Below are 22,996 nucleotides of genomic sequence, written 5' to 3' on the forward strand. Positions count from 1 at the left end.
TACTCTTTTCATCAAGGCCTAGCACAGACAGCAGCCTCCATGCCGACCTTGCGGGGAACCTCCTACAGCCGATCTCCATGGGGAATAGCCACGTCTGCCATCCTTTGTCCCTACACTCCTGGACTGAGGACTGGTACTTCAGGGCCTTCCTCTCGTGAGCCTCCTTGCATCCTTCCTCTCGTGGTACTGTGAGCTCCACCAGGATGATTTTCTTGTCTTTGAAGGACCATAGTATGATGTCTAGTCGAAGTGTGGTTTGCAGCTTCTGTCCCACATTGACCGTCATCTCCCTTGATTTGGCAGTTTGCAGCAGATTGGATTTAGGCCTCTTTGATATGACTGGCATGATGAAAATGACAGCCCTGTTTGCCTCTCTGCCAGCTGGTCTCTTTTAACACCTCTCCTGATTTAGTGTGTCAGCAAGGGACAGCAGGGCCTTGTCAAAGCGCCATCTATACCATCCTTGTGTTAAAGCTGTTTTGCATCCTGACAGTATGTGTGCCAGTGAACCCCACTGACCCTTTACATTTGATCTTCCAAAGTGCAACATTCCTCATTTTCACTCGTGATCCTGAAGATCTTGGAAATGTTGAGCCACACACACAAAATGCTCTGGTGTGCTTTAGGGATGTTGAAGTCATCCACGACAACAATGCTATTGTTTTTACACCTTTCCCTAATCTGTATGCATATCTCTTCCTCAATGTCCAGCTGGATTAGGGGGTTTGTAGTATAATCCCACAGGCTACTTACACCTCCTACTAGCTCTTCTTTCAGTTAGTCCTGACGAAGGGTCTCGGCCCGAAACGTCATCTCTTCCTATAGATGCTGCCTGGCCTGCTGCATTCACCAGCAACTTTGTGTGTTGCTTGGATATCCAGCATCTGCAGGATTCCTCGTGTTTACTTACACCTTTCTTATTTTTGGGTTTTACCCATGTAGACTCAGTGATGAGCCTTCCATTATGCCCTTCCTGAGAGAAGTTATGACATTGTTTGTAATCAGTAGCGCGACTGCACACACCCCTACCCACCATCCCACCTCCTTCTCTATTTATTTTTGAAAGATCGAAAGGCTGGGACAATAAGCATCCACTCTCAACTAAGTCACTGTTATAACATAACATTATAGTTCCACATGCTGATCCATGTTCTCAGTTCATCGCCCGTACTCACAATACCCCTAGTGTTAAAACACACAGACTTCAACCCATCTGTCCCATTCTACCCAACTCCTGCCTGTTCTTACTGGTCGCGCCATTCACCAACTGTGCCTCCATAAGAGAGAAAATTTCCAAAAGTAGAGAGAGGGAGGAGACTCCTCATTCATAAGGATGAATGTATGTGCATATGTCAGACTTTTGTATTTATAGTTTTATGGAAGCTCACTCGTATGTAGGGATGCCCATAAATTGGGGATTTGTAACTCAGGGATGGCCTGTACTTTGTGGTTTAAGGAAATGTGCTGTGCTCGATTTCTATGAAGAATTTTAAAAAAAGTCCAGTTATGACTGTTTCGAGTCAAGTTGAGCCACTTATTTTGGCCTTGTTTTGCCCAAAGGAGAACTGAAGGGCTCTTTCTGGCACTGTGTTCTTATTGTGGTAGATCATTTATCCAGTTTAGTTTGAAATCTCAGCAGGTTAACTGACCATGGAGCTGGATATTGTTGATCAGGACAGAACCTAATGCCTATTTTATCTGACGAAGGGTCTCGGCTTGAAACGTCGACTGCACCTCTTCCTAGAGATGCTGCCTGGCCTGCTGCGTTCACCAGCAACTTTGATGTGTGTTGCCTATTTTATCTGATTTGGTCTAAGTAAGAAGAAGTTTATACTGTCACTTTCTGGGTGGAAAAGATGGTTCAGATATTTAATAATTTTTTTAATTTTAAAAATGAAGGGAGACCTTCATGAGTTTTTTTAGCCTCACACTCAGCAGGTTGCTGGGTGGTCTCCTGCGTACTTGACCAACTGCTCCCTAAGGTGCAAGATTATTCACCTGTCACTCCTGGCTCTTGCAGAATCAAAAAAATTGTGCTCTACTAGTATATAGCATCTACCTTCCATGAGTGCTAATTGAAACTTTAGAAATGAGGGAAGTGTCTTGGATTAGTGAGTATTCACAATTGGACTTCGAATGTCCTAGCTCTCTTCGGTTTGGATACTTTGTCAAGGCTGGATAGTCTTTTGCATTTGATTGGGTGTGTAGGACATACCCTAATTAAAATGCTAGCTGCATTTCCTCATTTACTGCTGCTGAAATATTTCAGAATGTGTCATTGTGTTTCAGTTTGAGACAATTACTTGTCTGGCTGTAACAGATGGTACTGCAAGGACCAGTGAAATAGGCTCCAGCTTCGCTAGAACCTATTGTTCCCAGATGTTTTGCTGATTTTGCTGTCTGTAGTCAGTGGCACCAGTTAGTTGCTTGGCAATGTAGCTTTCTTTTTTGTTTTAGTCATCTGCTTTTGCATAATTTTTAATACGTTAATTCTAAACCCTAAAGCAGGAGAAATTGAGTGCCTGTTTAAATTTGGAAAATTCTTCCCTTTTGGATCCCATCTTTGTACTAGAATTGTGCAGTGCAAGGGCAGCCATTCAGCCAATCATGACTGTAGTGTCCTGAAAGGAGGAGAGAGATTTATGTAGGGAATTCCAGCCTTTGCCCTTTTTTTCCTGAAGAGCCTAGGATGTTTCTTCCAATTCTCTTTTTGCCCTGTGTAATCAAATGTGTTTTTCATATCATGCATTATAGATCATGTTGGAAAGCTACCACATTCTTTGCATCCTGTACTAATCATAAGCTAAGGTCTCAGAATGCAGAGCCACTAACAGTGTGACAATTGATTACTAAACCTTTTTCTCTCCTTGGATTAATAGGAGACCTGAGCAGACCACATTTGGAGTATTGTGAGCAGCTTTAAGACCATTCAGCTTGTCAAGACCGCTCCATCTTTCCATCACGATTAGTTTATTATCCCTTTCAACCACACTGTCCTGCCTTCTCCCCGTAACCTTTGACACCCTAATCAAAACCCATCAACTTCTGCTTTAAATATACCCAGTGACTTGGACTCCACAGCTGTCTGTAGCAATGAATTCCACAGATTCACAACCCTCTGGCTAAAGAAATTTCTCCTCATCTGTTCTAAATGGATGCCCTTCTATTCTGAAGTTATACCCTGTGGTCCTAGACTCCCCTGCTATTGGAAAACCCATCTCCACATCCATTCTATCTATCTATTGAATCAGTTTCAGTGAGTAGAAGCTCAGGGCCATAAAGTGCTCCTCATTTGCTAACCCTTTCATTCTCAGAGTAATTTTTGTGAACCTCCTCTGGACCCTCTCCAATGCCAGCACATTTTTTCTAGATAAGAGCCCAAATCTCCAAGTCTGGTCTGGCCAATGCATTATAAAGCCTCAGCATTATATCCTTATTTTTATATGCTAGTCCTCTTGAAATGAATGCTGATATTGCAGTTGCCTTCCTTACCACGAACTCAACCTTGCAAGTTAATCTTAAGGAATCCTGCATGAGGTCTCCTAAGTTCTTGGACATCTAATTTTTCAATGTTCTCCCCATTTAGAAAATAGTCTATGCCTTTATTCCTCTTACAAAATGCATGACCATATACTTCGTTACACTATATTCTATCTGCCACTTCTTTGCCCATTTTCTCAATCTACGTCCTTCTGCAGACATTCTGCTTCCTCAACATTATCTGCCCTTCCAACTATCTTCAGAAAGCCATCAATTCCTTCATCTGGATAGAATAGACATGGAGGGATGTTTCTATTAGTGGGAGAGTCTAGGAACAAAGGGCGCAGCTTATTTCTTCAGCCAAATGTTGGTGAATATGTGGAGTCCATTGCTGCAAGTGACTGTGGAGACCAAATTATTGGGTGCATTTAAAGTGGAAATTGGTATGTTCTGGATTAGTAAGGGCATCAAGGGTTAGAGGGAGAAGTCAGGAGAATGGGGGAATGGAGTTGAAAGGGAAGTATAAATCAGCCATCATCAAATAGGGAGAAGATGATGGGCCGAGCAGCCTAATTCTGCTCCTATGTCTTACAGTCTTCATGATAAATGTTTACTCTATTCACTAGGAGAATCCTGGCTTGCTAAAGGCCTCTGGTGGCATCTCAGAATACTGCAACACCAAAATGTTGACATGCTCTGAACTTGAAATTACACAATGGAGGTCCTGAAATTTTGGCTGTATCTTGTTAGTTAATATGAACCAGTGTAAAACGCACCTCTTGATTTCTCTTGATGGATGCTGCCTGCCTCACTGAGTTTCTTCAGCTCTTTCCTGGGTTGCTCCCAAAGAAAATCACATGAGTGTAACCTTTAAGGTTGGATGATTTTGCTGACCAATGTCTTGCCATCAATACAGAGCTTCACAGCAATCTGCACTCAATACGTCCCGAGGAAGCTGAGTCAAACTGTAGTGCTGGTGGCGGTACGGAGAAGGGGTTTGAGATTACTTTAACAAAGAACTCAATCTTGAATGCATGACACTTTAAGCGAACACTTCATGCCTTCACAGATACAAGAAAGAATGCTTTGAAGATTTAGCATTAAAAAGAATTGGGAATATTGGTTGAGTTTACAAAGTGTTCTAGGGGATGAGCCTAAATTGGGGGATTATATTCTGTCTGGTGTGATTCTGAGAGTAAGATCAACATCCTCTCTTGCCCCCCTGCCTCACAGGCAGGTCAAACTTACCCAAGGTGATACTATAGTATGTGGAGAGGGGGAAGCCCTTAACATTTATTTTAATCTCATTGAAGTTTCGTGGTATTGGGTCAAACATAAGCAAGCTTCTGATTGCTATCCATCAGTTGATACACTGGTACTCTTTCATGGAAGCAACACCGATGGTGGCCAAGGCACAAAGTGGGGACTTCATTGTCTGTCTACAAAGCAGCTTGGTAACAGTCAGTATGTCTTCAAGTGTATTGTCTGTAGAAAGTAGTGAGGTAGGAGGGGCACCATGTGTACTTAAAACCAAATTGTCAGCCTGGAGAGGCAGAAATGTAAGATGATGTACAGTGGGTAGAGTCAAGCAATCTCCTGTTCAACCGGCCATGTGTTGGTACTGGTGATTTAACTAGCTCATAGGAGCAGGCATCAAGAATATTTCTATCAGGGTTTGAGATGGGAATAAAATATTTGTAATCATAACCATCCAGAAGTTGCAGAGTGGGTGATTTATCTTGACTTCCTCCTGAGGTGCCCATCATCTCTAAAAGTCAATCTTCTGCCAGTTCTCTCTGTCATAAGAGTTTGACCAAACTAGTTTCTATTCTCTGGAGTTTTAAATGAGAAGCAACCTCGTTGAAACGTACAGTATCAAACCCTCTTTTAAAAAAAGAGATTTGCTTTTTTAAATTCTGGCAAAAAAAGGAAACGTTTTCCCTGACTGATATGGTCTGAAACTAAGAGGCTATTTGGGACTAAAACAAGGAGAAATGGCTGCAATCAAATGAATCTGTGGCATTCTCTATACTGGAGGACTGAGGCAACAAACTTTTTTCATGTGTGAGGGAGTGTGCCACTTCACAAAGAAGCTGATGGGAAATATTGCCTGATTTTTTTTTTAGCGGGGGAGGGAGACGAGGGGCATGTTTCTGAGCACTAGTTTCAAATTTGCCTTCGTGCCACAGTCAAGAGGTGACTTCAAATTGTCAGGGTGCTCAAGGAGCTTCACTCACAGCTGGAAAAGGGCACTTCAAGCTAGAATGCAAGGATATGATGATCTGTAGATGTCCCCTAATCAAGTAAGGAAACTTAACATTTGGGTTTGGTCAATCTGGAATCAGCTGTGGCAGTGTATTACTTGAGTAGACCTTTTAAAATGATCCTTCCCATACCACAGATTTCAGTATGGCTACCCATAGGCCGATGCCGGCGGATGGTGTGGTGGCTTCCGCACCAGACTTCATGGCGAGTGGTATCAGGTTTGAGTCCAGCCAGCTGCTTGCACGCTTTCCATCTGTGTGGGTTGAGTATCGAGCGAGCAACTCAGCCTTGTAAAAAAAAACAGACAAATTCTAAAGGAGCAGCAAGGTTGCTGCCCAGTGTGCCTCAAGGTATGGAAAGGAACAACAACTCATAGGCTGAAGCAGATGGTTTGAAGACTTTGTTACCCTAGAGTACAACTCACTCTGCCCATAAACGTCTTCAAATTATCCATTGTCTTTCTATATGACATATAATGAAATCTAATTATTGTTGAAAAATTTTCATTGTTATTTGGAATACATTTCAGATCACTGTGTCCTTATGTAGTGTGTTCAGCAGGTACATTGAATGTCAGAGAGATGTTTACAATATACATCCTGAAACTCTTTTTCTTCGCAAACATCCATGAACAGAGGAGTGCTCCAAAGAATGAATGACAATTAAATGTTAGAACCCCAAAGCCCCCGCAACTCCCCCTCCCACGCCTAAGTAGCAGTAAAGTGACGACTCCCCCTCCCCCACCAGCAAAAAAGCACCTGCACCCTCCACCGAGCACTCAAGCGTGCAGCAAAGCATCAATAATGACGCAGACTTGCAGTTACTCCAAAGACTACTTGTTCACCCGGTAATTCAACATACCACAGGCTCTCTCCCTTCCTAATAAGGGAAATGAGATGTCCCCATTTTACAGTGAGAGGAGAGACATAACAAAACAACTTGCTGATTTACGCTGTTAAAAGTCTGTTGTGTCACCTTTTCCGAGCTCCGTGTCCAAAAAACTCGGATCTCCGGGCACACAGCCAGCAGCCAGCTCGCTGCTTTCGATCTGTGTACTCCCATGACACATCAGGGGGCACATCGACCTCGAATCTGCCTGATTCCAGAGCCACAACAATACAGCACCCTGAAGGCGCACTAGTCTTCCAAGCCGCGTGCTTGGCATATTGGAAAGTGGCTGGTCGTGAGGCCCTGAGAGCGGGTCCCATTTCCGCAAAGAACTGAAGTCAGCATGTGACTCCAGGTCAGGGTCTTCAAAAGAACCCTGAAAAGGAAAGGACTGGGTTCAAGTGCACTTTCATAAGTCTTTTGATGGCAAGTTCAGAATTCACTCCTAAACTGCTTCATCTTTCCAAAGATCAAGAGCTTTCTTGTCAGTGCTTATAGTATTCTTTTACTCATTAAACTCTCTTTGCAGGGTTCTGAAAACACCATTAATCTTTAATACCTGAGTCCATAAGAGATTCTGCTGATGCTTGAAATTTTGAGCAACACTTGCAAAATGCTGGAGAAATTCAGCACGCCAGACAACATCTATGGAAGGGAATAAATAGTTGATATTTCAGGCTGTGATCCTTCATCAGGAATGGAGAGTAATCGGGCTTCTGCCCCCTTTCTTTCCAGTCCTGAGAGTAATCGGGCTTCTGTCCCCTTTCTGAAAAGGGCATCGGCCTGAAGCATTAACAAAAATAATCATTAATATGCAACAATGTTTACTGAGAGTTCTACACTTGTGGTCAATATGGATTATTGGTTTTGAGCAATCTTAATTTGCTTTATTTAGTGAACAGTTCATTTCTATTTCTTTCTCTGATCCACAGGTAAATCTGCGCCTTATTTTAGTTAGTGGGAAGACGCAAGAATTTGTGTTTTCACCAAATGACTCTGCTTCAGATATTGCCAAACATGTCTATGAAAACTGGCCTGTGGGTAAGTATCCTAAATACTGTTGTAACAAATGTACCAGGCGTGGAGTTAACTGGAACAAAAAAAAGATTAGTTGAAAGGGGACACTAGGGATGACGGCAGAAGGCTGGAATTTCTGGGCGCAATTTGGAAGGTGCAGGATGAATGCATCACAAAGACGAAGTATTCTAAAGGGAGGATGATGCAACTGTAGCTGACAAGGGAAGTCAAAGACAGCATAAAAGCAAAAGAGAGGGCATATAATATAACAAAATTACTGGGAAGTTAGAGGATTGGAAAGCTTTTAAAAACCAGCAGTATTACATGCAAGATACTAGCATGGATACAAGATTGGCTGAGGAGCAGGAGTGGGAATAAAGGGAGCCCATTTTGGTTGGCTTCAGGTGGTGTTCTGCAGGAGTTGCTGTTGGACCGCTTCTTTTCACGTTATATGTCAAAGATTTGGATGATGGCATTGATGGCTTTGTGGCCAAGTTTGTGGACGATATAAAAGTAGGTGGTGTGGCAGGTAGTGTTGAAGAAGCAGGGAATCTGTAGAAGGATTTAGACAGATTGGGAGACTGGGCAAAGAAATGGCAGAAATATAGTGTAGGGAAGTGCCCTTTGGTAGAACAAATAAAAGCATAGACTATTTTCTAAGCAAGGAAAAAATTCAACTTGAGAATCCTTCTGCAGGATTCCCTGAAGGTTAACTTGTAGGTTGAGTCGGTCGTAAGGAAGACAAATGCAATGTTAGCGTTCATTTCAAGAGGACTAGAATATAAATGCATGGATGTAATCCTGAGGCTTTATAAAGTACTGGTTAAACTGCACTTGGAGTATTGTGAGCAGTTTAAGGTCCTTATTTAAGGAAAAGATATGCTGGCATTGGAGAGGGTCCAGAGGAGGTTCATGAGAATGATTGTGGGAATGAAAGGGTTAATGTATGAGGAACATTTGATAGGTCTAGCTTGTACTCGCTGGAGTTTAGAACGATGAGAAGGGATCTCACTGAAACCTATTGAATATTGAAAGCCCTGGAGTGGAAGTGGAAAGGATATTTCCTGTAGTGGGAGAGTCTACGACCAAAGGGCACAGCCTCAAAATAGACTGATGTCCATTTAGAACAAAGATGAGGAGGAGTTTCTTTAGCTAGAGAGGAATGAAATGATGGAAACCATGGCCACAGAAGTCATTAAGCATATTTAAAGTGGAGGTTGATAGGTTCCTGGTTAGTTAGGGCATCAAAGTTTATGGAGAGAAGGCAGGAGAATAAAGTTGAAAGGGAGAATAAGTCAGCCATGATGGAACAGTGGAGCAGACTCAATGGGCTGAATGGCCTAATTATGCTCCTATGTCTTATGGTCATATGGAAAACTGAAGGTATTAGTAGAGAAATGTGAAGTTAATCGAGAAATCAGAAATGTGCCACCATATTTTGCTTTGCAGCAAAGGGGAAAACATGATCATGTTGAGAAGTGCCTTGGTTTTATAATCCATGAGTTTAAAATCAGTGACTGGTGAAGCTTTTCTATCTATTGATGCAGAGCGAAGGAGAGATCTATAGAAATATTTAAGTTAAGAATAGAAGGAAAGTGCTAACTTCCCATCATAAAACTAGGTGATGAAACATTTATTAAATGGCTTCTACTGAAAACTCTGTTTAAAGGTTTTGTTTGTACAATAGAAAACTGTTAACATCTAAGCTGGGCATATTCACACGATTAACACACTGTTGGTGAATGATCAACCAGCTTTCTTATTGAAAGAACTGAGAGACTTTGGCCTGTTAGTGGGTCTGAGAGTCTTCACCAAAATTGGCAAATCACCAATTTGTAGTTTTAGAATTATCCGGCTGGCAAAGCCAGTATTGATTGCCTGTGACTTTTTTCACTTGACAAACTGATGGTCAGGTGTTAACCTTGACCTGCTGAAATCCTTTTGATTGAGGTACTCCCATTGTGCAGTGGGAAAATAAGAATGACATTTGTGGAGAGAGGTATTCTCTCTCTTAGGGGAAGTTGATGATGATGTGTGACATCATGATACTATGACACTAAAAGCATTACTGTAGTGACTGTTCTTTATGTGAATTCAACAGAGGTTATGAGATTACCCAGAGGACATAATGAAATTGATATCTATCCTTTCTGACAAGAGCTGCTTAATAGCAGTGATCTGTGAGTGAAGGGAATGGAAGGGATACCGAACTTGCAGTGTCCATCGCTCAGAATTGTAACCTTGTCAGAAGAGTTCATCCAGGAATTATTTTATACATATTATTCAACCTTTTAAAATACTTTTATTATTTTTGCCTTAAACGAAGGCATCCAGCTTCCTCCAAACCAGTTGCAGTTGGCAGATCAATATTTGTTCTACATTTTTTTTCCATAAAACCTGTCCTTCAATGTGTTTGTACATGGTGTAACTACATTCACCATTTTGAAGCAGTCAATAATGGTCTGCAGTATTAAAGAGAGAATGGAAGTGCTTTTGTGCAGTTGCCTAAATTTTTGTTTCCTTTTTGGATATTGCAGGTTAGAGTCACAGAGTACGACTGTACAGAAACAGGTCCTTTGGCCCATCTAATCTGCGCTGATCTATTAATTTGCTTAGTCCCATTGACCCTGCGCCCAGACCTAACACCTCCATAACCCTCCCATCCATGTGCCTATTCAAGTTTCTCTTAAATGTTAAAATCGATCCCACATCCACTAGTTACACACAAAAGTGACACTAATGAACATTATATTGTTATTTGATTTACGATTTAATAGAGTCATAGAGTACTACAGCTCAGAAACAGGCTCTTTGGCCCATCTAGTCCATCCTGAACTTCTATTGTGCACCCGGATCATAGTCCTGCATACCCCTCCTATCCACGTACCTAGCTAAATCTCGCTTAAGTACTGAAATTGAACCCTATCCACCACTTGCACTGGCCACTCATTCCACACTCTCACCACCCTCTGAGTGAAGAAGTTCCCCCTCATGTTCCCCTGAAACATTTCACCTTTCATCCTTAACCCATGACCTTTAGGTCTCAACCAAGCTCACTGAGCTTGCATTTACCCTCCCTATGCCCCTCCTAATTTTGTATATCTCTATCAAATTTCCCCTAGCCTCTAGGGAATGAAGTTCTAACCTATTCGACCCTTTCCTATAACTCAAGTCCTGGCAATATCCTTGTAAATTTTCTCTGCTCTCTTTCAATCTTACTGATATTTTTCCTGTAGGTATGTAGGTGACCAGAACTGCACACAAAATTCCAAATTACGACTTACCAACATCATATACACCTTCAACATAACATCCCAGCTGCTGTACTCAGTACCTTGATTTATGAAAGCCATTGTGCCAAAGACATTCCTTATGGCCCCATCTACCTCTGACACCACTTTGAAGCAATTAAGGATCTGTATTCCTGGATCCCTCTGTTCTACCGCACTCCTCAGTGTCCTACCCCTCATCGTGTAAGTCCTACCCTCGTTTGTCCGCACAAAGAACAACATTGCACACTTGTCTGCATTAAATTCCATCTGCCACTTTTCAGCCCATTTTCTCCAGTTGTTTCAGATCCCGCTGCAAGCTTTGATCGCATTCCTTGCTGTAATCTGTACCTCCAATTCTGATGTCATCTACAAATCTGCTCATCCAATTTACCATATTGTCATCCAGATCATTGATTTGGATGACAAACTACAATGGCAGCAGCACCAATTCCTGCAGCACACCACTAGTCACAGATTTCCAGTTAAAGGGACAACCATGTATTGCCACTTTCTGACTTGTGTACAAAGCCAATGTTTAACCCAATTTACAACCTCATCCTGAATGCCAAGTGACTAAACCTTTTAGATCAACCTCCCATGTGGAACCTTATCAAAAGCTTTGCTGAAGTCCATGTATACAGTATCCACTGCCTTGCCTTCCTGATAACTTTTTTGAAAAAATTCTATGAGTGGTTAGATATGACCTACCATTTACAAAGCAATGTGACTATCCCTAATCAGTCCCTGTTTATCCAAATACTTTTATATCTGTTCCCTTAGAATACCTTCCCATAACTTTCCCACTACTGATGTCAGGCTCACCAGCCTGTAATTACCTGGCTTATTCTTAGAGACTTTCTCAAACAATGGAATAACGTTAGTAATCCTCCAATCCTCTGGCACCTCACCTGTTGCTAAGGATATTTTAAGTATCTCTGCTAGGACCCCTGCAGTTTCTACACTAGTCTCCCACAGGCTCTAAGGAACACCTTGTCAGGCCTTGTGGATTTATCCACCTAATTTGCCTCAAGACTGCAAACACCTCGTCTTCTGTAATCTATATACAGTCCATGACCTCAGTGCTGTCTTGTCTCACTTTTATAGACCCTACAACATCTCCTAAGTAAATACAGATGCAAAAAATCTGTTTAAGCTCTACCGCATCTCTTTCGGCTCCATGCATAGATGACCACTCTGATATTCAAGAGGACCAATGTTTGTCCCATGCTATCCTTTTGTTCTTAATATATCTGTACACAGCTCTTGAGATTCTCCTTTATCTTGTCTGCTAACCTCATGCCTTCTTTTAGCCACCTTGATTTTCTTCTTAATTGTTCTCTTGCATTTTTTGTATTCCTCAAGAATCTCATTTGTTCCTACCTGCATATACCTGCTATGCACCTCCTTTTTCTTCTTAATCAGAGCCTCGATATTTCTCGGAAGCCAACATTCATTCCTTAAACCTGTTGTCCTGCCTTTTATTCTCACAGGAATATACAAACTCTGTACTCTCACCTTTGAAGTCCTCCCACTTACTAATCATATCTTTTCCAGAAAACACCTTGCCCCAGCCCACATTTGACAGATCATTTCTGATACCATCAAAATTGTTGTTCTCCAATTTAGAATCTCAACCAGAGGACCAGACCTATCTTCTCCACACTTTTCTTGAAACAATGGCATTATGATCACTAGATACAAAGTGTTCCCCTACACAAACATCTGTCAGCTGTTCTGTCTCATTCCCTATCACACTGTCTCTACTTGTGACCTCTATGTATTTCTTGATTAAGAAAACTTTCCTGAACACATTTGACAAATTGTATCCCATCCAGCCCATCACCTACTATCACAAGCTTATGTTTCTTGCAGCAGTCTGCAATCTCTGCAAATTTGCTCCTCTAAAACCCAGACTATTAGGTGGTCTGTAATATAATCCCATTAATGTGGTCATTCCCTTCTTATCCCACCATGCACAACCTTTCGATTCCTGACTTTTCATGTAGGCTTGACGATTTTCTGTCCCACAACCATTCCACTATCTACTCTGGTGTTCTGGTTCCCTTCCCCCTACAGCTCTAGTTTACCAAACCCCCCCCCCCATGGAGCCCAATAATCCAAAAATTTGAAGCCCTCCCTCCCTTCTGCACTATCTCCTTAGCCACGTGTTAACCTGTATATAGGTATATGATAGCAATCCTGAGATCACAACCCAGGAGGACCTGCCCTTTAATTTAGCATCTAACAACCTGAATTCACTTTGCAGGATCTCATCACCCAGTTTACCCATGTCATTTGTACCGACGTGGATGACGACCTCTGACCACTCACCTTCCCACTTAAAAATGCCACAACGTACCACCAGGGAATCGCATTCTTGTTCACAGAAGCTCCCATTTGTTCCCCTAACCATTGAGTCACCTATCACTACAACATGCCATTCTCCTTCCTTACCTCTCTGCCGCAGACATGACTGTTGTGACTTTCCTCTGCTAGGTCATCTTCCCCCTCAAGCAGCATCCAAAGAGTGCCTGTCATTGAGAGGAACAACCACAGAGGTACTCTGCATTGGCGGCCTATCCCCTTTCTCTTTCATGACGGTCATACAGTTGCCCATGTCCTGATTCTTGTGTGTGTGTGTGTAACCTGTTGATTAACCCCTCAGCCTTCCAAATGATCCAGAGTTCATCCAGCTCCAGCTCCTATTCTAACATGGGTTGTAAGAAGCTGCAGCTGGATGCAGTTATTGCAGGTGTAGTCATAAGGGACACTGAAGGTCTTCCTGCCTTGTCACAGCCTGTAAGAAGAGCATTTCACTATTCTGCCTGGAACCCCCACTGCTTTAACCGTGCAATAAGAAAGAAAGAAAATTAAGTTTAAAAATCCGCAAGAAAATATGCCTGTCCTCGTTGAAGCCTCACTGAGCCAAAGCCTTAATTCCCCACTCTTAACACTGGCCCACTCCTTCAATGGCTACCACTTAAATCTAACTTCTTTTTATTGGTCCTTGCCAAATGCTTAATTATGCGCAATCCAACATCTCCTAGCGATGTTTGGCTCATAGAGTGTCCTGACTGCCCCTGTTCAATTATTTTGAAATCTCTCCTGCTAAGTGCAATCCAGCATTTCCTAGTGCTGTGTGGCATGCAGTTTATAATTTGCAATGGCACTGCTCTCCTAATAAACATTGGATATGATACTCATATTTGTTTTGTGGTCTGATTTTATTTGCTCTTTTTGTTTTTGCAGATTGGGATGATGAACGAGTCAGTAGCCCCAATATTCTTCGGCTTATTTACCAAGGAAGGTTTTTGCATGGAAATGTCACGTTGGGAGGTAAGTTTATAAACCTAGCACTTCTTGAAATTTAAAAGACTCTGTGGATTAGGCTATATTGGTACAGCATTTTCTGCAATTGAAATGAAAATTTAAAATATGAAAGTGTGGAAGTGGGTTACTATCTCAAGACTATCAGGATCTTGAAAGTTTCTTATCTAGCAAGGGTGGCTATGGACAGAAACGTGTCATGGAGGAATGACTAGGTGGACAATGTATCCTGGTCTTGCCATGACGTTCATAATCAAAAAATGAATTTAAAAAATCATTCAGAATGACATGGAGTGATTTTTATTAAGTGCAATCGTGAACAATAGCCAGATCAGAAATGCTGATCAAGTCAACTAGTTCCCAAAGAGAGCTAGTACACATTGACAGCCATTTCTGTTTCCAGTCCCTACTTGCATCTAGCATATGTGGACTTGCCCATACCCACAAATTTTTGGGGGTTTTTTGCTTTTGTCCATTTAGGTAGGTTGCCCTTGTCTCAATTCTCTGCTCTCAGCAATACAGTATGTCAATGTGCAATACTCAATTTTTCAAAGTATAAGATAGATATGGCAGTTTCCCGGAGCAAATACCTTCCACAACATCGCGTCCAGATATAATCGTATGGTCTGACACCAGTAGAGGAGTGGTTATTGGTGAACTCACAGTCCCCTGGGAAGACAACATCGATGAAGCCCATGAGTGCAAGTTAACCAAGTATGCAGAATTAAGATCAGAGTGCAGAGACAGAGGGTGGAAGGTCTCATGCTATCCATTTGAAGTAGGCTGCCATGGGTTTATTGCATTCACTCTCCAGAAGTGGTTGCGTGACCTTGGCTTCACTAGAAGAGAGATCAAGTCAACCAGCAGGGCTGTAGCTGAGGCAGCAGAGAAAGGATCAGCATGGGTGTGGACCAAGTATGTCCAGAGGGGCAGATAGTCAGACAGTGTATACATCTTTTGCAAACCCTTCAGTAGTTGCATAGACACCTGAAGAGCAGGCTACCTGTTGGATGGAAGTGACCGACAACTCTGATAGAGGCAGATGCCAAGTTTTTAAGCTCACCAGTGGGAGGTGGTGCTTTAGCACTGCTGGCCCACCACCTCAAGGGAGTCTTGATCATAAGTGGGCCGAAACTCCTGAGGACAGGTGGCAGATCAACTGATGATCCCACTGGTGATAGCACAGGACAGTTAACATCTTAGTCCACGTGTATTTTGTAACTGTAAATCTGAACCCTCAGATTTCTGGGAGCACTGTGTATGGCTTTAGTCTCCATACCCAAAGAAGGATATTTGTGCCTTGGAAGTTCATTAGATTTATTCATGGGTTCAGGTTATTGTCCCGCAAGAAAAGATCAAGGACAATGGGCCTTGCACTCTCCGGAGCTTAAGAGTGAGTTTTGTTTCATTGCAGCAGAGCGCTGAGACCTTGACTGCTAACTGTCCGCATGAAGCTGTTTCCTCTGACTGCAGAGTCTAGAATAATGGGTATGGTGTCTGGAGAACAGTTAGGCTACTTGGGATTAAACTGAGATTTCTGCAGAATTATGAATATTGTAAACTGTCTATCTGCTTGTTCAGAAATCCCGATGATTTGGCATCTGGTTCCTGTGCTCTCTCCGAAAGTTCCCATACTCCCTTCAAATACCTGGGTTCACTGGAAAATTTATTATACTATAATATTTAACATAAGTGCTGGAGTAGTAATTGGAATAATATTCAATGGTCTTAATCCAACCTGCTTAGAATTTGGGTGGTGCCAGTCCAATGCCGCCCAAGGGCTAAGCCTACTGAATTGAGGTTTACTATAATTGTTATCTGTACCTTGGAACTGTTGATCATATTTAGAATTGAAATTGGTACATTTTTAGACATTAAAGGGGAAGCAGATCAAGCAGAAAAAATGGAGTTGAGTTTATGAATCAACTATGATCTTACCAAATCAAGGGCAACTCAGATTTTATAACCTGCTAATATGTTCTTGCCAATTGTCATAGCTTCCAATCTTTTATCATGCTGTTCTCCTTCCTTTCAAGTCATTTTCAACCTGCACTAGAAGATTGTGCATGCACTTGAAAGCTTTTTGGTATAAAATGCCTATAATGTTATTGTATTCTGTAAAACCCTCTTTCACAGCCCTTAAGCTTCCTCCTGGAAGGATGACAGTCATGCATTTAGTTGCCAGAGAAACATTGCCAGAACCTAATTCGCAAGGTAAAGTTGTCACTTCATCTGTACTTTCAATTGAAGTTATTGGACTGGACTTTTAGTTATTCGTTTATTGAGAACTTATTTGTTATTTAGCAATTTCATCTCTTGGAAGCAATAACTCTTACTGTGGTATGATTCTAGGATCCTGACAATTTCATTGGAGGTTTTGAGTGAGTCTTGTAATGAAGTCCTTGTTTTCTTGATCTTTGATACCCCATGGAAATTTGATTCTTATAATCTGTGTCATCTAATGACCAAATTTATCAATTTACCATCTGTCAGTGAATAATGGAGTAGAATAATACTAGCTAATTTGTAGCCATTATCAACTGGCACATCTCTGGCTAGGGTTCGAACCAAAGACAACGTGGTCTTACTGGCTCACACCATATGATGCAATTGTCTACTAACCTTTCTAAGAGGGAGCTACGATTAGATGGTCATTCATAACTGATGTTGAGGGGTGGAGGGTGTTGAATGGTCAGTTCATCTGAAGTTTCAGAACAATCTCTGTGTTGAAATTACTAGATTTACAGCTCTGGTCCGAACAGTTGGTTTAAAAAAAATCCTTAATTAAAATTACTGAAAAATGTTTAAATGGTTTCCCTCTCCGGCAATTGTAAGGTCTCTAAATGGGGGAAAATCTCACCATTTAGTGGAGCATGGTCAGGGTTTAGTATTTGGCAAAATAAATCACAACTTTGCTATTTTCTTTTCAGAATATGTATTATTGATATTTGACTCCAACTTTGATAGGCATTGTATTGAAATTAAAATAAAGAGCTTGCCAAATTTTCCCCAAATTTTCCCCTAGGTTGAAACCTCTGCTTGCTATTTTTCCAAAATTTTGGGGTTTCATTCAGTTTAGTGTTTGAAATTGCAATGTGATAGACGTTAGCATGGATACTGTACATAATTAGACAAATTACAGTAGAAGTCCAGAATCTAGCTAGTGTAGAATTAGCATCTTTACCTGATAATTGATTGGATATTACTCTGTTAAATCCCAAACACCTGTTTCAATTTTTAAAAAATGTTCTGCAATAGTCTGAGTTTACAGTGAACAGGAAATGTACAGGCACTCTGAAACCTGGCTACATCTGTGAACCTACACACATTCGTGACTGTTGGTGTTACAAACCTTATCACTGGCCCCAGTCACCTCCAGACCCCTGGATCTCGTGGCACACTCCACTTGCACTTGGGATCCCACACGTTCCTGACTGACGAGCAAGCCAGATCTGAAACATTAGGATTTCCATTTTTTCGGTATTGGATTATTGGAGTTTTACTACTGATATTTGGAATCATCAGTTCCATGAGGCGTTTCAGTTTTGATCCTCTCACTTAACCGTTTTGTCATTAGAGGGTAAAGGAGCAAAGAAAGAATTAACTTTTATTAATTTGTGAATTTTGCAAAGTATTACCTGGCTAAAATAATTACAAAAAAACCCTGAAATTATTAAATGGGGCTTTAAATAGCTCAGTCATGATTATAGAAGAGTGACAAGTGTACTGAAATCTGTTTTATTGTACAGGTCAAAGAAATCGGGAGAAAACTGGAGAGAGTAACTGCTGTATGATCTTATGAAAACGACCTGCCTTGTACTTTGCAAAGGCCAGTCAAAGAGCTGGTTTTTAAAGGAACTATTAAGAATTTTGAGTCTTTACATCCAAGTGATTGGTATTGACTTGATTGATGACACCTCCTAACTTGTGTATTCCTCATCAATCCATAGAATATTAAGGATTTATCCTATTGAAGATGAACTACTGCAGAACTTTCAGCATCAACATCTGTACAAAAGAGAATGTTCCTGCTTTGGAGAAGCAGCAATAACTTTGGAGCCAAATCTCTCCGTATTTACTTTTCCTAATAACCTTAAAGTGTAGTTATTCAGTTTTCTTCACTTCCATTTTGGAAGCACTGATTTAATGGATGCAACCCCTTCTTGTATATTATCCAGGTGACTTCATTGTGTACAGGTCTGGGCATTCACTTTTAATGGGCTGTTTGATCACCATGGAAACGTAGCTCAGCCTGATGCTATTATCACCTAATGTCCAATTATAAATCTTGCAGCAAAATCACTAGAAAATGATCAGGAGCGGGAACCCTGCTGCTAACATTTCCCCTATTGATTTTGGAATGGTGAGGCCAATTGTAGAAATTCCTACTCAGTGGTATGAAGTGTCCATGGTGCTCAAATTTGGATTGCTCAGACGAAGGTGTTCCAACTGTGATTTTTGAATAGGAGGTTTTTAAATCTAACTTCCTCCAACAGTTACCTCAGATGGAGAACTTGGGATACTGTTCTTATTCGGTATAGTAATGGTAAAAGTATAGCTTAACAAACATTGCAGCTATTTCAGCATGTGCTCTAGGTAATGGATCAAGTTTTTGAACAAAAGAAACTAAAATGGTTGTGACTGTGGTTGGGTATTGTTCAACCTTGTTTAGAAAAATGCCAAGAAGATACTGGATGCTGGTGGAGAAATGCTGCATTTTAATACCTGTTTATCATGTGCTGGTGCTTTGCAATATTCAGTTTAGTTTTGTCAGAGTCGAGTAATCCATGCTTTTCTTGTTTATGGTTTGCATGCCTAAAGTTTTTCGAAAGAAAAATTGTTAATTCTTATAGAATGGGATTACTACTGTGCTAAATCTCAAAGATTTGCCCCACCCTTTCCCTCCACTCATATAGTTTAGAGTAGAAATGTGAATGGTTTGGATTCTGCATCACTGCATTCCAGCTGAACTGCATGAATGTCTTACTAGGTTCTTGGATTACTTAAGATAAGAAGATAATCGTGTAGCTCATATTTCAGTGGTTTGATACTCTTAAACAAATGATTAATCCACGCTGCAGGGTGACAAAACCCCAAACTGGTGTGGTCTGAACTGTATAGTTCATGGCCCATTACATTCTTTCAATCTTCAGTTTGATCATGGTTGATTTGGACTTCAACTTCATTTATATAATCTAGTTACCGCTAATACCTCAAAGAGCTATCAGTTTTAGTTTTAAAGTTTCAGCTGACCTAGCAATGACAGCTAACTTGATTCCATTGCTCTGTTTGGTTATCACTTTTAAAGGGCCTGCCACTTATTATTTAAAATTGGATCTAGATTCCTCAAAAAGGACAGAGCGTATCTCAATCTACATTGCCAATTCTTTTTTTTCAAACATGTCAGATAATTTGCCTTTGCTCTTTCTAAAAGCACTGAATAGAAATCAAATTTATGAAACCTATGTTTATAATTTAATCCATAAAACCCAGTATCATTATAATAAACCTACATAGTGCCACTTCCAAAAACAGTACCTCAGTTGAAGTCCGATCAAGACAATGTACTGCTAGCTATTGCCTTGGCTTCTAGCTATGGGTTTGGAAGATGCTGCACCCTCCTGAATGTGCTTAGCCCAATGCTCTATACTCTCTGCACCCATGACTACGTGCCTAAGCACAGCTCAAATGTGATCTTTAAATTTGCTGAGGGATACCACTGTTGTTCATAGAATCTCAGATAGTGGTGAGCAGGCTTAGAGGAGTGAGATCGATCGGCTGGTTAAATGTTGTCGCAGCAACAACAACCTTACACTCAACTTCAGCCTCTGAAGGACATCCATTTAGAACAGAGATGAGAAGGAATTTCTTTAGCCAGATGATGGTGGATCTGTGAGACTCATTGCCAAGATGCCTGTGGAGCCCAGGACATTGGCTGTGTTTAAAGCAGAGGTCAAGATGTTCTTCATTAGTAAGCACAACAAAGTTATTGGCAGAAGGCAAGAGAATGGGATTGAAAGGGGTAATAAATCAGCTGTAATGGAATGGCAAAGCTGATGGGCCAAATGGCCTATGTCTTATAGTCTTATAACATGTGCTTTCAAAGTCCAGTCCCCCTGAGATGAAGGGCAGTTTTCCATTAGCCACTTTGTATCTGTGTATTGGCTTTTGTGCTTATGAGGACAAGAGACCAGTTCTTGCTCAACTGGTCTTTCTGTTCAGAATCAAAATCTTGGTCTTCCTTCACCTGCATTTGCTTGAAACTGGATGCAGTAGGTCTAATTTGCTGACCTAAAGTATCATGCACTCGTACAGTGTGGTCTAATTAGCAACAAGGCATCCATTGGCTTCAAAATACATCTAAGATTATAAAATATTAAAATTAAGGCAATTTAATATTCTTCAAATTATATGGAATCATCAAAAAAGATGAGAGAGGCAGTTGCAAATCCTGACATGGAAATGCCTGACTGTGCCTTTGTTGTTAGTGGGCTTTACTCCTGTAGCTGCCTTCAGAGGGATTAAGTAGTTCAAGGAAGTGGCTCACCATCAGCACCTTGAGAGCAGTTGGAGTTAGCCAATAAATGCTGGACTATCATAATGCCTGTGTTTTTTTAAAAAAACTATAGAATTATTATATTCTGAAATTAAACATATATAATTATTTTGCTTTATACTTATTCGCTCCCCCTTTATTCCATAATTGAAATTGTGCCTGATTAAGCCTGTGCAAAATTTAAGGTAATTTTCTCTCCTAACTTTCATCACATTTTATAGTGAGTTTCTTGTGCCTCCAAAGCCTTGTATTGTTTATACTAAAATTTTACAGAGTGAAATAGTTTCACCTGTTTTGGTGCAAATGAGGCTTAAATACAAAGTCAGAGCTTGCTTAACTCTAAATGACTCTAATCCTAACTAATATTTATAAACCATCTTTATCATTGGTAAGAGGCAAAAGACAGTTTGAACCAGTACCAAACTGTAGCAAAATTAAGCGTCAGTGGTCCTCCAAGTTGGCATTAAATTCACCTTGATTAAAAATGATTTTTCTTTCTGGAATATTGCAATGGTTAATGGCCAAATTGAAGTTTCAACACTGAGTTTTATATCTGGTCTGTGAGTCTGCAGCGTGGATCATAGTAGAGATGATGCAGTTGGTCTTGGTTGCTTTTTTTAAGAAATGATAGAAGGGAACTTCAGTGGGCTTCTCACACCTGATCTTTCTACAGCACGAGGACACTGTTTATGTCCATTTCAAATAGGCCCACTGGTCAAATTTTGGGATTGATTTGTGTATTTACAATAAACAACACTTTTATAGCAAGTGTTAAAATTTGGAAGTGATATGAATACTTCACCAGAAACCATGGGGTGGGGGAGGAATGAAAGACCAGTTGCTGTAGCTTTTACTCTTCATGCATCTGCATTTAATTGATCTATGCATTTTCATTACTTCCATTTTTAGGATTTTGTTCACATTTCTCTCTAATTCCCCACTTGAAGCCTGCCCTGCAGGTGGCCCTCTAATGAAATTCTTGCTGCATAATGAGCAAATGGAAAGTAGCTCATAAAGAGATTGCTTGCTGGAATTCAGAACAAGTTTTTCATGAGATCAGCGCTCAAAACCCTGAAGGAATTGAAATATTGAAGTGATTCCACTTTTCTGTCATTCAGAATTCCTGAAGTAGAAGTATTATTTAACTAAAGAAGGAACTACTCTTTAATTACATGATGAATAATGTATGACATTTTAGTAATTGATTCAATTTAACGGGTATGTGTTGGTACAACACTTATTTCTGTAGTTGGATATGCCTGCTTTTGAACTCTTGATTAAAGAATTTTTGGAGTTATTAAATGTATAAAAGCTTAAAAATATAACCAATGTAAAACTTGCTCTAAGGCTCTGAATTGTCTGTACTGTAGTGTATGCTAAAGGTTCAAGCATATTTACTGTGATAAAAGTTTGGATTTTTCCTCCCGACCAAATAACTATTTGTGACTAATGGGTGCTGCTAATTTATAAAAGCCATTTATCATTAAGGACAAGGTTGTCCTCATACTGATCCACCTGGGCCACGTGCAGCTCAACTGAAGTACATGGAGGGTATTCATTGCACTGCACATGTTGCCAGCCAAAATGACACAAGTCAAAAATGGAGTTTTGGTCTGTATACAGATTCATCTTCACTTTGGTTTCAAGTTCAAGTTTATTGTTATTCAACCTTGTACATGTATATTGCCAAATGAAGCAACGTTTCTCTGGACTGAGGTGCACAACACCGTACATATAATTCACTCACAACACACAAAGTAATATTACCATAAATAAATTTAACAAATAATAAAATGTATTCCAGAAGATTGACATTTAGCATAAGGTGCATTCACAACACAAGTTTGAGAAGTAGATATTATAATGCTACGGGTGCTTCGTATGTGATGAGACCTGGGTTGTGGCAGGGAATTCAGTAGTCTCAAGCTTGGGGAAAGGAGCTGTTTCCCACCCTTCCAGTTCCTGTGCTATTACTACATACCTCCTGCCTGATGGGCGGGGGGGGGGGGGTGGTCAAAGGATTTGTGGGACAAATGGGAGAGATCCTGACAGGGCTCAGGCCCTGCTTGGCAGTGAACCTGATGATCCTCTCAGCAGTCCTCGCAATCCTTTGTAGGGTCTTGTGGTCCGTATACCTTGAAAATGGAGACACCTCTTTCTCCCTTATTAAGGGGAGAGAGAGAGAGAGCCT

At 40.8% G+C, this 22,996-nt stretch overlaps 1 protein-coding gene across 1 annotated transcript in view; it reads left to right on the top strand.

Annotated features, from left to right (window-relative positions):
- LOC140204232 (ubiquitin-like protein 3) overlaps positions 1-22,590 on the top strand; it is a 30,912-nt gene extending 8,322 nt beyond the window's left edge. Inside the window, exons 2-5 of the mRNA XM_072270770.1 lie at positions 7,566-7,674; positions 14,172-14,258; positions 16,386-16,463; positions 17,999-22,590. Of these exons, the coding sequence (XP_072126871.1) occupies positions 7,566-7,674; positions 14,172-14,258; positions 16,386-16,463; positions 17,999-18,051 (327 nt within the window). The 3' untranslated portion in view covers positions 18,052-22,590. The remainder of the gene's footprint in view (positions 1-7,565; positions 7,675-14,171; positions 14,259-16,385; positions 16,464-17,998) is intronic.
- Positions 22,591-22,996: the final 406 nt, after the last annotated feature.

Source organism: Mobula birostris, chromosome 10, assembly GCF_030028105.1.
Source record: "Mobula birostris isolate sMobBir1 chromosome 10, sMobBir1.hap1, whole genome shotgun sequence".
In the NCBI taxonomy this organism is placed as follows: Eukaryota; Metazoa; Chordata; class Chondrichthyes; order Myliobatiformes; family Myliobatidae; genus Mobula; species Mobula birostris.